The sequence below is a fragment of the Protopterus annectens genome, chromosome 14.part0, assembly GCF_019279795.1.
Source record: "Protopterus annectens isolate FY-2018-M chromosome 14.part0, PAN1.0, whole genome shotgun sequence".
NCBI lineage: Eukaryota > Metazoa > Chordata > Ceratodontiformes > Protopteridae > Protopterus > Protopterus annectens.
This window is the reverse complement of record NC_056748.1, coordinates 809,708,503-809,722,463: the sequence shown is the minus strand read 5'-3', so window position 1 is coordinate 809,722,463 and position 13,961 is coordinate 809,708,503. Positions and strand designations below refer to the sequence as shown.

The 13,961-nt window shown below is 38.4% G+C and overlaps 1 protein-coding gene across 2 annotated transcripts in view; it reads right to left on the bottom strand.

The window, feature by feature from the left end:
• The window catches only part of AS3MT (arsenite methyltransferase), a gene marked incomplete at its 5' end in the record, with an annotated part of 471,486 nt that overhangs the window by 391,243 nt on the left and 66,282 nt on the right, over positions 1-13,961 (bottom strand). For both annotated transcript variants that reach the window (XM_044056556.1, XM_044056557.1), the window contains 1 exon segment: positions 5,541-5,697. In XM_044056556.1, coding sequence (XP_043912491.1) covers positions 5,541-5,697 — 157 coding nt within the window.

Here is a 13,961-nt window from a genome sequence, read left to right as displayed (position 1 = left end):
CAATAAGGGCTGTAAGTTGCCCCACAAGTTTTCTAGTTTGGCTAGAATCGTCTTGTACAGCTGGTTTGTCCTTCTCCTTATCCATGCCGTATACTCGACCAGTAAACCACCACGGCAGGAACTTCCAAACTGACAGTAACCACAAAAGAGAAAGTCCCAGGAGAATCAACCAGCTAAACTTCTTTATTCGTGTAAAAAACAAATAAACGCTGTTAAAACCATGCGTTTTCGTCTCGTCAAAGACTTCATCAGATTTAACATGTGACTTGGTCGTGAATCATTTTATACACAAATAAATTAATTAGTAGAAGAACCAATCATGCTTTCTCATTTTTAAATTAACAAGTACGTAGTATAAAAATCATTTAAAATCCATTAACCATTTGACATCTTCAAAAAATAAAACTTATACTCATAATATATTTAAGAAGATTAATAATGAAGAAAAATAGAGAGAGAAAAAAAAAAAAGAAAAAAAACATAGAATAAGTAATTTGTTTTTTAGTCTCTTCTTCTTCTCTGAAGTCTTACACGAAGTTTCAGTTGCCAACCTCTTTAATGAAGGACTAGCCCATTCCATTTCCTCTATTTTATCCAAAATCTTATTTTGTTTGATAAACAGCAATGCAGAGTCTAAGTCATCAAAAGTTTTAGGACCATCAGGAAGGAAGATTTTTAGCTTGGCAGGAAACTGAAGGTAGGTTTTAAACTGTGCTTTTTTAAGCTCCCTTATTAATGGCAGAAAAACTTTTCTTTTAGTTATTACCAAGGAAGAATAGTCATTGTCAAAACGCACAGTTGTCTCATTAATTTTAACAGGAGCTTTAGCCCAAGCAGATTTAAGAACCATCTCTTTATCAAAAGATGATAGAAATCTAACTATAACTGATCTAGGATACTTTTTGTTCGAGTTAGTATTAGCTATAGATCTATGGGCTCTTTCGATACCAAAAGAGAATGCTTCTGGTAAGTCTAAAGTTTTAGGGAGCCATGTTGTTAAAAAGAAGTAATATTGTTACCTTCAATATTTTCTGGCAGTCCAAAAATCCTAATGTTATTGCGCCTAGATCTATTTTCCAGGTCATCAAGCTTTGTTTGTAGATGTGTATTTTGTTTCAGCAAAAACTCAATGTTGATTTCCTCTTCTTGGATTCTATTTTCCATGTCATTTACTGTCTCTTCTATGCCTGAAATCTGGATATTCTGTTGTTGCAAATCTATATGTAACAAGTCTATTTGTTTTGTAGTTTTTTCTATGAAGGTATCTATTTTAGTATCCAGTTTATCCATCTTGGCAGTAAGTTGCTGGATTGTAGATATCAGAGACTGAAGTTCTTTCTTGATGCTGGAGTCTTGAGAATTTGTCTTACTGGAACTCATTTCAAACAGAGAAACTGACAGGAAAATTTCCAAGGTGATTTCTGACAGGAATATTATTAGAATTTCCTTTCTTTTTTAGATATAGTTCAAGAAATAGATAAAACAAACATATTTAGAAAGAAAATTACTTCATAAATTAATTTTTTAAGTAATTATTTCCTGTCAGTGCATTGAAATTGGTGAAGCTGAAGAAATCTGCTGCTATCCTGTGTTCTTCCTTGGCCACGCCCCCCACATGACTCACATTCTGATGTCAGGGTATCTTAAACCTGATCCAGAACAAATGCAAGAAATTGAGCAAATGCCATCGCCGTAAATTAAGCAGGCATTACAGAGGTTTCTCAGAATGATGGAATACATCTCAAAAGTTGTATCTAATGTGACTAAGATAACTATGTCTCCAAAACAACGGTTACAGCAAGAAGTTACATTAGGACAGAGTTTTGAATTAAGAGTTCAAATATCCTCAAGAAACTAAGTAAAAATGTTCCAACATTAAAGCATTAGGATGTGAATTAGCAACTTGTGCTATTTTTACATAAAACAACCTAAAAAACATTCATAACAACCTTATCAACACAAATTGCAATATTATTACTTTGGTCCCACATCCATCCCCAACCATCACTACTTTTACTAAATAGCTTCTTCATTTACAAAGCAAACACTTCCTACTAGTTACATGACTACATAAAGCCACTCAAAATCAATGTATCCCAAAGGAACTCCTCTCACTGTTCAAACTGAAGAATGAAATCTGGCACACCTGGAAAAGTTACTGCAACTCAAAGTCACAGGTTTACATTGCAAATAAATCTTGCCAAACAAGCCACCAGAAGGCAAAGAGCTCTTTATCCAGTCTCCACCAAAAATTATCTCTAAGCAAACCTAAACAGTTCTGGAAAATTGTTATAATCAAATCACTAGATGGGCCCCTTCTACATCTCCCCAACATCTCCAACTATTTACCATCCACAGAAACTGCAGTAGACTGACCAGTTTGCAACTTGAAAATTAAAAAAAATATATAATCAAAAACCTATGGGAAAATCTAATGACCGAAATCGAAGTAATTGTACAGCAGCCACACTATAGTCTGATGTAGTACACATGAAAGTCAGTAAGCTTTACAGAAATTGTTGACATAAACCAAATACACAAAACTCAAATTTCAGAAAAATAAGCAACCAAAAGTGCCACAGGAAGTCATGCTAGAAGAAAACAAGGACTGTGATAGCTGTGATGGTGATGAGTTATAGGGAGAGACTCCTGAAGCTGTCACGGTGCATCAATAGCTCTCGCTAAACAAGCAGGGTTCATGTGGTACAGGGAAGTAGCCCTGCCTACACCCCAGGAGACCAGGTTCAATTTTGTGTCCCCAACACGAGAAGGACCCACTTATGGGAGGGACAGCAATGAATGGCTGTGCTCGCTCGCTTCTCCCTGGAAGGAGGTGACTGGAATTGAATGCTGGGATGAGGTACAACTGCTTTGTTGCTGAAGGTACCAGAAAAGACAAGCACAAGGCACACCAGGTCACCTGGTAAGTAGGGCTGCTGAGGAGGCAATGTGCTACTGTGTGGCGTCGAAGTGCCCACTGCACCTTCTTTGAGGGCAGAGGCCACAGAAAGGCACATCACCATGAAGCTACGAAAATTTGCTTCACTGGCTATAGCCGAATGTGAGCCTGAATCCAGCACAATGGACTTACACACACAAAATCAATTAGCTTGCAATAGGATGCAATATTCCAGGCAAACCGACCCTTGCACTTGATGGCCAAAGGGGAATGAATAGGCTAACAGGGCGGCTGGAAAGATGAGCTGCGAGCCAATGGGAGTTAACCAAAAAGTCAAAGGAATTGTCCCAAAAGGAAAACAAAATTTAAACTGTCTTGTTAAAATCCTTCATTTGTGAAAGACCACTGAAGAAGAGACAGACAGACAGATTATGTATAGAATGCATTTTGCTGTACAAAACGGGTCTCATGATTAGCACACAATATTAGACTTAGATTTGAAATTATCAGTGGAATATACTTCAGGCTACCTCACAGATATATAGCAAAAATGTATACCTTCTAACATTTGGCAAAAGGAAAATGTCACATATGATATGAACATTTCTTGCTTTTTGGATGCACATAAGCAAGAGTCCACATACTTGTCTATATACTTCAGTAATAACTCTTTACTGATAACAAATGAAAAGAGTTCACACACAGAGAAAATGAGTTAGTTCACAGCAAAATCAAGTAATAACAGTCCATCTTTTCTCAGTGCGATTTCTCAGAGCACAGAAAAAGATATATACATATATAAATATATATATATATATATATATATATATATATATATATATATATATATATATATATATATATATATATATACACACACACACACACACACACATAGAGAGAGAGTGAGTGAGTAGTCCCAAAAAGGCACTTACCTTGGCTATATTAGGAAACAGGACCTTAGTGCTTCAGGTACCTGTATCCCTCGACTAGGAATAAACCAACTAATTACAAGATATTTGCAGCAACTTCTGAAATCCTTCTGGCTTTTAGGTCTAACAAGAATAAATCCAATTCATGTAGGCTGCAGTTCTTTCCTCATGAAAACAGGCGTATCTTCCTCTCTATCAGGGCTACTTCATCTTCTACACAAAGTCCCTGGGACTCCTCCCACAATTCCCTTTATGACTATTGGCAAGTGAATCTAACTCCATTAGTGAACAGTAAACCTGATACACATATTGGAACACTGACACTCATTAACTTCCTTCCTGGAGACTCTATATTGACCTTCTAGCACATTCCCCCTAGTATATGTCTAAACTTTAACAATGGCTTCCCATTCTCCCCAGTTCAGCACTTGCCTAGTAGTCGCAATGTTATAATGGGCATAAAGCTTTGAGGATAATGAGCTGGTATAGTGACTAACATGTCATGTACACCATTGCTTCTACAAACTTCAGTTAGAATACATATTTCTTGGCAGTCAAACCACATTTGCTGCCTGTGTGTTATTTATTAAGCCTCCTGAATAACAGGGAGGCTACGATGGGGTTAGACAGTCGACATAATTTTTCTGAAGAATTTAATCCAGAAATCCAACAGGTGTTACTGTAATAGCAATGGTAATTTTTTTAACTAGAAAATAGTTCCAAATTTGTTAGATTGAAGTTCTCCAAGTGTTATAAATTTGTTCGGAATTTGGACTGCCCTATAGTGTGTGACCACGCATAAGTTTGTATGCAGGGATATAATGCTAATGGCAAGGCAGAGGCTCATGGTCCTAACAGCATGTCAAATACTGTATTTCCTAAAACCATAGCATCAATTGTACTTGTAAAACTAGATGGATTCTCACTCATGTTTACACAAGATAAGGAATTCAAGGTCTTCACTACTTTTTCAGAAAAAAATCATTAATTTATTATACTTATTAAAGGTTCTCAAATGTTGACTTATAAGGCTACATTTATTTATTTTTTAATCTACACATTCTCATAAAAATTCATCCCGTGTTGCCTTATAAACTAAAGTAAGATCCCATCTGACATGGTTGTGAAATTCTGAGAAGAAATCATTTTCTATCAGGCTATTTCCCAAGACGTATTTCTCCATGTTATTAAACAATTTTATAAACTTAGAATGCTTTCTATTCGAGTATACTTATGTTTTTTTTGTTGTTTTTTAAAGGAAACCAGGAAAACTAACGTACTCCAATTTTGGTCCGATTAGACTTGTATAAATAATCTTCATTACATCTGAACTTTCTTACTTAACATAATTTTAATACACTGTGTCAGTCAGTTACAATCTTCTTTGGTTAATTGTGTAAGTTCGAAAAAGACAGACATTTTCAAAGAGGACCCAAATATAACGGTTCCAATTAAATGACAGTGATACTGACATTTGAAATCTTCAAACAGATATTCTGAGTGTCATTTACATACTTCAATTGTTTCATTAATGGCAGAGACAGATTAACTTTTTGAGTAAAACAACATCTTCATCGTTTCACAGTGCTGTGATGCAATGGGCAGTTGCATAAAGAAATAACCAAGTATTTCATGAGGATGTTGCTTTTGTTTGAAAAAACATTATAAAAATAGTCCATACCACAGTGACATGCCTGTCTGTAACTTACCTGTTCTGAGGTCATGTCTATTCCAGTGACATGTCCCTTTTCACCAACCAGCTTACTGAGGACAAAGCAATCTCTACCAGATCCACTTCCAAGATCGAGAATATGGCAGCCTTCCAGAGACTGTGACTGTGGTACCACTAGACCACAGCCATAGTACCTGATAAGAACAAAAAGAGTAAAAAAACATCAATCATACCAGCTTAGAAACAATTTTTGTTCAATTTCTTCAAGTCTTGAAATGTTCCTTTTTTTATCCCAGTTATATAAATTTGAGACTTATAAATGGACATTTGGAGCCTTATGCAACTTTTAACACCCTTCCCTCTACTCAGTGTTTTTTCATTAGTGCTTATGAGTGTGACAAAGCTTCTCTTATCAAAGATTCACCCATTCACTTTCAGTACCTGCTTTATAGGTTCATAGGTTCATAGGTTTATACTAGGCTATCTGCCCTAAGGCATTTATAAGCCCTAGTTAAAATTATTTTAGCTTACACCCCTTATATGAAAAAATACTGTGCCCATTAGTTTGTTGTGCCTCTGTCCAGCAGTGACCCAAAGATGACTCCTGGGGTAAACCTACGATCTCCCATCCACAGGTCTAGATTTCTCTTGAACAGAGTCAGCGAGGTGCTCTGCCTCACATGCAACTCAGAGTAATGAAGGCTTCCACTTACCGCAGCAAGCAACAGGCACAAGGCAGGAGCCAAACCTGGATGGGACACCAGTCTACCACAGGGCACACTCACACCACACATACCCCTAAATAAAATCTAAGCATCACTTGTTCAACTACTTGTATGTCTACAAGATAAAACCTGAGACCCAAGAAAAAATCTGACTCATGAACAAACTGTAAATCTTGTGCAGAAGGTGCCACAAATGGGAACTACAACCAGGAAACCAAGATCTGTGACTGATGATGTACATCTTTTTGGTCTCACTAGTTGCAGTGATACGTGTTCCCAAGTTTCCAGTACAGGCTTTGACACAAACCTTCTGGTAGTTTTCAGGGCATTAATCCCTACTATACATGTTAACAATATGTCTTTTGACAGCCATTATAGAATGCCTCTCTTTTGTCCTCCTTTTTCAAAGGGCGTCGGTTTGCTATGAATGTCAAGAGGGTACCATTAAATAGATAGCAGTATCATAAAGGCTAAGAAGGCTGCATGAGGTAATAGTTAATTTTTTTTAATAGTTGCTCAAATTCCTGTAACTTTAATTATTTTCTGGTGAAGTCAAATGATTTCAGGGTTGCTTCTTCAAATGATCATGTTTACAGATCAAAAATAAAGCACATGCTTAATGAGTACCTATCATAATGGGTAAATCCAGTGTGTTTGGTTTAGACCAATATCATCCAAGCAGCCATGGAGGTGGCTTGTGGCCTTGCCTCACTGGTGTTTTAGCACTGAAGACATTTCTAGTAAGGCCCAGGACCTACCCCTGGTAACTGATATGAGCACCCAGGTCAATGTGACATGCCTTACACTTTCTCACTGCATATACATGCTTCCATCCACTCACTTATGAGGGCTACCACCACCAGCTTTGGATCACCAAACCCATATCCTTGGTTCTGGCCCTTTTGGTGCTGTATGAATGGTAGTGATCTGCCAACTAAAACTACCACTCCCTCCCCACAAGACAGACAAGCCAGCAACAGCCACTATCTCCCACTCTCACAAATCCAATTCTTCCAGCACTCCAGCTATCACTCAAACTTATCTCATACTCAAAGCTTTATTGTATTTTATTTCTCTACTCCACAGAGTTAGACAATATTTATTTTATGTGGGTAAGGGAATTTGTATTTTTTTTCCTACAGAACAGGAGTTATGAAGCAATTATCAAAATATATACTTGGTCAAATAAACTTTCACACTATTACATTCAGATTGATACTGCTCACTTTCTTAAGCATGCATACCATTTGCTTACAAGATACTGGGAACTGCACAATTAGAGGAGACCACACTAAGGAAAATTTTTATCTACACTTAGGCAAGCTACTGGCTGACAAAACCCATACATAGTATATATGCCAAGTTGAGCAGTATGAAATGCTGACAGCCATAATGTCGAATATCGACATTAGTGAATGTCTGACCTTGCCCCACATTAAGACTTATGTTAGTGCTTGATCCTGGGTCCAGAACAGTAGGCAGTTTCTGGGCTCAGAATTTTCCTGGGACACAGAAAATCGAGTCAAGCAATAAATGAAACCTAAGTCATAGGATCATAGGAAATTACTAGGCTAATGGCCCTAGGGCCCTCACAATACTAGCCAAGTTCTACCCACATTTCCAAGATCAGAACTAATTGCCCCTGTCCAAGAGGGACACAGGTGAAACCCCCAAGGTGAATTTACGGTTACCCATCCAATTGTCCAGATTGCATTTGAAGAGGTCCAATGAGGTGCTCTGTTTGACATGAAGTGACAGTCCCTTCCAAAGGTGTGGTAACCTTTGAGAGACAACTCTATCCCTCCAGCAGGTTCTATTAATGTCACATACCAGGTTAAGGTCTTCAGAGCAAGTAACCCGTGTACCATCTGACTTGCGGATATGCAGCATTTCCAATAAAGCAGGGTCAAAGATCGCCTTATATGCAAGGCATAGATCGCCTCTGAGTAGTCTGCATGAAACAGAATAAAGTGACAGTAATTTCAGAAGATCCATATAGGACAGATGCTTAAAACCTTGAATTTTCCTTGTGAGGAACCCTTGTGGTCTCTCTAGTTGCTACAGGTGCTTGAAAAGGTACATAGCAAAAAGGGCATTGTACGCAATTATTGGCCTGATGAGGGAAGAGTACAGAGAGGTTATAACTTCTTTTTTTCTGGATGCAATGCCCTTACTTATGAGATGAGGTAAGGTTGTTGTCAACCTGTGTGCCCAGGTCTCTCCACCACTGAGTGCGTATTTAGCGTTTTGTTACTGATGTGGTAGTTAGCAGGAACATCAAACTTACCAAAAATATTTTTTTTTTTGCACTGAGTTTAAGACCATGACTTTGGCACCAATCATTTGTTTGTGTAAGACCCTCATGTAGGATGTTGACATCATTTGGAAATCCTATGACCGGTCCCAGTTTGCAGTCATCAACAAACTTTGTCAGCCACAGTCCTTTAGTTTTAGTTTGTACTTTGCAGAAACAGATTCCAAACAGTAGAGGTTACAGGACTGATCCCTGTGAAACACCACTGGTTTCATGTCTGATGTTGGTGGTGTATTCCCCTAATTTGACTACATAGATTCCCATCAGTGAACCAGTTAGCGACCCATCTAACAATATAAAGCTTGATACCTAGCTAGGCAAGTTTGTCAATGATGCCTGAGTGAGGGATACTAGCAAAAGCCTTGGCTAAGTCTAGGTAGGCTGTATGCATAGATTTCTCCTCATCCAGGGCCCTGGTGACTGTCTCAAAGAAGTCCACCAGGTTTAACGGGCATGATCTCCCTTCGAAAAATCCAAACTGAGTAGGGTCAAGTGTTTGGAGATTACCTATGTCATTGTTGATAAGGTCCATGATGATTCGCTCCATGGCCTAGCAGATAAGACTAGTCAGGCTAACAGGTCTATAGTTCCCGGGGTGAGGCGAAGCACGACCTTTGTGCAACGGGATAACATTGGCAGTTTTCCATTCAGCTGGGATGAAGCTGGTACTCAGACTACATTTGAAGAGAGTACCCAGTGGTGTTACCAATTCTTGTTTGAGCCCATGTAGGACACAACCTGGGATGTTATCAGGTGAGTCTTAGAGAGAGCATTTATGACCTCCTCTTTAGAGGTACAAGGTACAGGACAGGTGGTAGGGATGTCATGGGGTACATGTGGTGGGGACAGGTGAATGAAGTTTTCACAGAACCTGTCGGGCTAACAGGCTAGCTATGTCCACAGGCTCAGTATATGTGGTATCAACTACCAGTTCAGCATAAATCTGGGTCTTTCCATTTAGGTTATGGATGTAACTAAAGAACACCGTATGGCTATTCTTAGCTGAGGAATCTAGTTTGGATTTGTAGTTTGCTGTGGAGAACTTCACAAGAAGTCTTATTTTCTTGTTTAAGCTGAGGAGGGAGTGTTTCCAGTTTAGGATGGCTTGCTTCCTCTTATTCTTAGCAGTTTCTTTGTCTTACTGTAAAGCCTGTTAATGGCAGTTGTCCACCAGGCAGATCTGCTCTTCCTTCAGGAGCTTGTTTTGGTCGTACCAGGTACAACCAACTCAGTGCAGTTACACAGGTGCTTGGTGTAGAACTCGGCATAGTTGCCAGTTCCATCTCAGGGGGGGAGGGCAAAAAAGCTATTTATACCATTCCGTAAGAGGTTACAGTCTGCTTTGGAAAAGCTTTTTAGTTAAATTGCTGCTGGGAGGAGGAGTGGTTAGCTGTGATAGTTACTTCAAATGAGACTGATTTGTGGTCAGATCTCAGTAGGGAAGAGTCAAAGACCTCACAGTGGGGGCATCTAATAGTAAGCCTACATACATACACACATATATATATATATATATATATATATATATATATGTGTGTGTGTGTGTGTTTGTGTGTGTATAAAGAACAGTATAGCAGCCTGATTCTCTAAGTTAAGACATTCCTTGTACTTATTCCTTTCTTAACTGAGAAAGTGATTTGATCAGTAGTTGACTGTTTTGTGAGATGCATAGTCAGTCCATTTATAAGCATTGCATAAAGAATGTCTTGCATTAAATTGGTATAGTGCCAGAAAGGATGTGCAGAACCAAATAGGACAAATAGAGTCAGTGAATTAAGTATAGAAAGTCAGACATGAACATGTAAAATAATACAAAAATAAGCTACATGTATTTATGCTACAAAACTCATAAGTATGAGTATGCCACTAATGCATCATTAGAAATATTCTGAAAGAAAGGTATGACTTATTACTACATAGTAAAAGAAATGACGAAGACTGAAGTACTTGCACATGACCCTTTGCTTAAGATAGGTGCCAGTTATAGTCCTTACATCTCCTAGTATATTCATTCACTTTTATTGACAGGTTTAGTCCCACTATGCTTGTGGCCTGTTTTCAGGGGAGGCCCAAAGTGGTTAGACTTTGATGCAAACAGTTAACCTAAATGGTTCATCCCCTATGCCCGTGCTTACACTTATCAAGGGTATCAGAACTCATCAGAGATTTGGGATGCATGGCTAGGCTTAAAAAGTCCCCTGTGGTCATTAGCCTAGTAAACACCTACGAATAAATATATAGAGAGAGAATGATTTATATATTTTTTATACACACACATTTTATATATATATATATATATATATATATATATATATATATATATATATATATATATATATATATATATATATATATACACACACACACATATATATATATACATATATATATATATATATATATATATATATATATATATGTATGGGTCTACGTCCGTTTGTCAAAAATGACAAACAGAAGATCAAACCCACTGAAGAGAAAGTGCACAACATCGACAGTGCATTTTTGCAAAAGCTGATTCACAGCAGCACATTACAGTGGGGATAAGGAAATATATCCTTTTCCCCACTGTAGTGTGATCTCGGAGTTAGTATATTTAAGTGGGAGGGTGTGGGGGGGTGCAGTGGGGCTTGCCCCCTGCAAAATAGTGTTTAAAATAGTTTGTTTTGAATCTGCTTTTGCGAAAGTGCACTTTCGATGTAGTGCACTTTCGCTTCAGTGGGTTTCTTGTTTGAGACTGTGAAATTTCGATCAAGTAACACAGACCCATATACATATATACACACACATACATACACGTATATAGACATATGTAGATATCTGTAGGTATGTGTGTACATATATATATATATATATATATATATATATTATACATAGTAATAATAGCACTGTCAGTTGTTAGTCTCTAATGCAACGCCCAGTCTTAACAGTGCTTAGAGGGTGCTCAATTTTTAAGCACCCCCAAATGCTGTTGCAACTGGTCTTGCACTAAGGATGATGTGCTAAGTTTATCCCACCCACCCCCAATCCCAGTACTGAATGATAATATGGGCACTCCATTCACTATAAACAGAATATGACTAAATTAAATTAACAACTGCAACAGAAAAAAATAACAAAAAGTGGAGAATATAAAGAAGTTAAATGAACTACGTAAGACACATCAATAATAAGTTACTCCATCATTTCTCATTCACTGACATCATATTAAATTAACTTTCAGTTACTGAACCAGGTCATTTTTAGAAGAACTTAAAGTTGTTAAGACTAGCTCAAGACTGCCACTGTTTCAGTGAATACAAATCACAGGAAAGAATAGGGGAGGTTATAGGGCTGCATCACGCAACTGGTGTGTGGTTTAAACAGAGGCATTGTGCTTTCTGTTGGAGAAGTATTGGCATATCCAACAACTGGAACGTCCACAGAGGTTCTTCACTAAAAGAATACAGGGTGTAAGTAATATGTCCTATGCAGACCACCTCAAGGCCCTATCCCTGTATTCTGTCTCCTACAGGCTTTTGAAGGGAGATCTATGCCTGGCATACAGGGCATTGTCAGACCCCACTCTGATGGACCTCTTGCATATCCACAAAATAAACAGTACCAGAATTACCCATTCTAAAGACTTAAACCTTGCAGGTGATATAAATAGGACCTGCTGGAGAGATAGGTATGTATCCCAGAAACTGCCCCATCTATGGAACAGGCTCCCCAACCATGTGAGGCAGAGTTCCTCCCAAATCCAATTCAAGGGCAACTTGGACAATTGGATGGGAAACCACAAATTCATCCCTTAGTTTGGCACCTATGTCTCCGATGCAAACCGGTAACCTGTAAATGGTTCATCTACCAGGCCCATGCTTACACTTATCAAGGGTATCAGAACTAGTCAGAGATTTGAGATGCATGGCTAGGCTTAAAAAGGCGCTTGTGGTTGTTAGCCTAGTAAACACCTATGAATCAAGCATGGAGAAGGCATGGTCAGTAAAAATGGGCTTATTCTATGAACTACTGAAAACTATGGCATCTCAATCATGAAACCTAGTCTGGATTTGTGGAGTTTTAGGTTTCTGACCATAGTGAGAAAAGAATTGGACTGAAGTTTAAAGGAGGAGAGCAATGTGCATTTCTGACAGGAAACCAGATGACATTATGTAAGATTACACAGTGATGCTCATGTCAAAAGACTAAAATAATACATCTGCAGATAAGGTTAACTGAAGTTTGTAGGGCTGAATGATATTTTTCTGACAAGTTCATTTATTAAAGATAAACAATTTAAAGATTGAGAAAAGAGATTTCCCTTCCTAGCTTCTAAATTTAGAAGGTGATGATATCTTCGAGGCCCAGCCTAAGAGTTTATTTCCAATCTGGTTTGTCCAGTATCATTTTTTATGGCCATGTAAGATCTAAAAATTGTCCAGTATGTTTGAAGTAGAGTTGTGTGAGAACTCGCCATAACAAGTACAGATGGGAATCAACCACAGGCTGATGTCTGCCTGACTGGGTCATCTTCCAGTGATCTACTTATGCACATGTGCAGACCGATTCCCTCCCCACACAGAGATATACACCTATATTGTTTTTAACACTGGGTACATCAGAAGAGGGGCTAGGCCATGGCATACCATCTGTGTGTCTGTCCTTGAGAAGATGCTCCAGTTTATGTCTGGGGCTGCAAGATGGACCCTCCCACTGCTCCCCAATCAAGGCCTAAAAGGACAGCACTACCTGCATCACAAGTAATTTCTCCCACCAACCCCAACAAGTGGCAGTTTTAAACTCTGATACTTGCTGCAATATTCCATATCAAACTCCTTCCCAAGACAAGAACGGCAATGCCAAATTGGGTCTTAGCTGGTAACTTAATGGTCACATGGATACTTAGTTGTCTGCTTGGTTTATAAGACATGACACCTGAAGTTTTCACCAGTGTCAGCAGAATGGGGTCTGTGCTAGCAGATTAACACCATTTCCAGCAACTGCAGAACAATCAAGGAAGTTTAGGTAAAACAACTTTCAATAACAGTGGAGTTCTCATTTTGCTCTGCTATTGTGTGACCTTAGAGTAGGTATATTTAAATTTGGGGGTGCACGGGTATAGGAACATATTTATTTGGCCTCTATTCTTCCACTACTGAAATGCTGAAGAAAAGGCCAATGACCTTGTCAAGGAGAATTAAAAACAATAACCAGCTAAAATCTTAAATGAAAGCAGCATAATGACAACAATAATGGCGCCAAGATCCCCAGCAGAAGGATTGGTGGTCTTCAGCCACATCACCCCAAGAAAACTGACAATGCAAAGGTCACAAAAACCTAAACGAAAATGCCGCACTCCCACCACATAGTAAAACAACCTAAGAAATGACACCTTAAGGGTAAGGAATGGCTGAGGGGCACATAATGAAGACTGCAT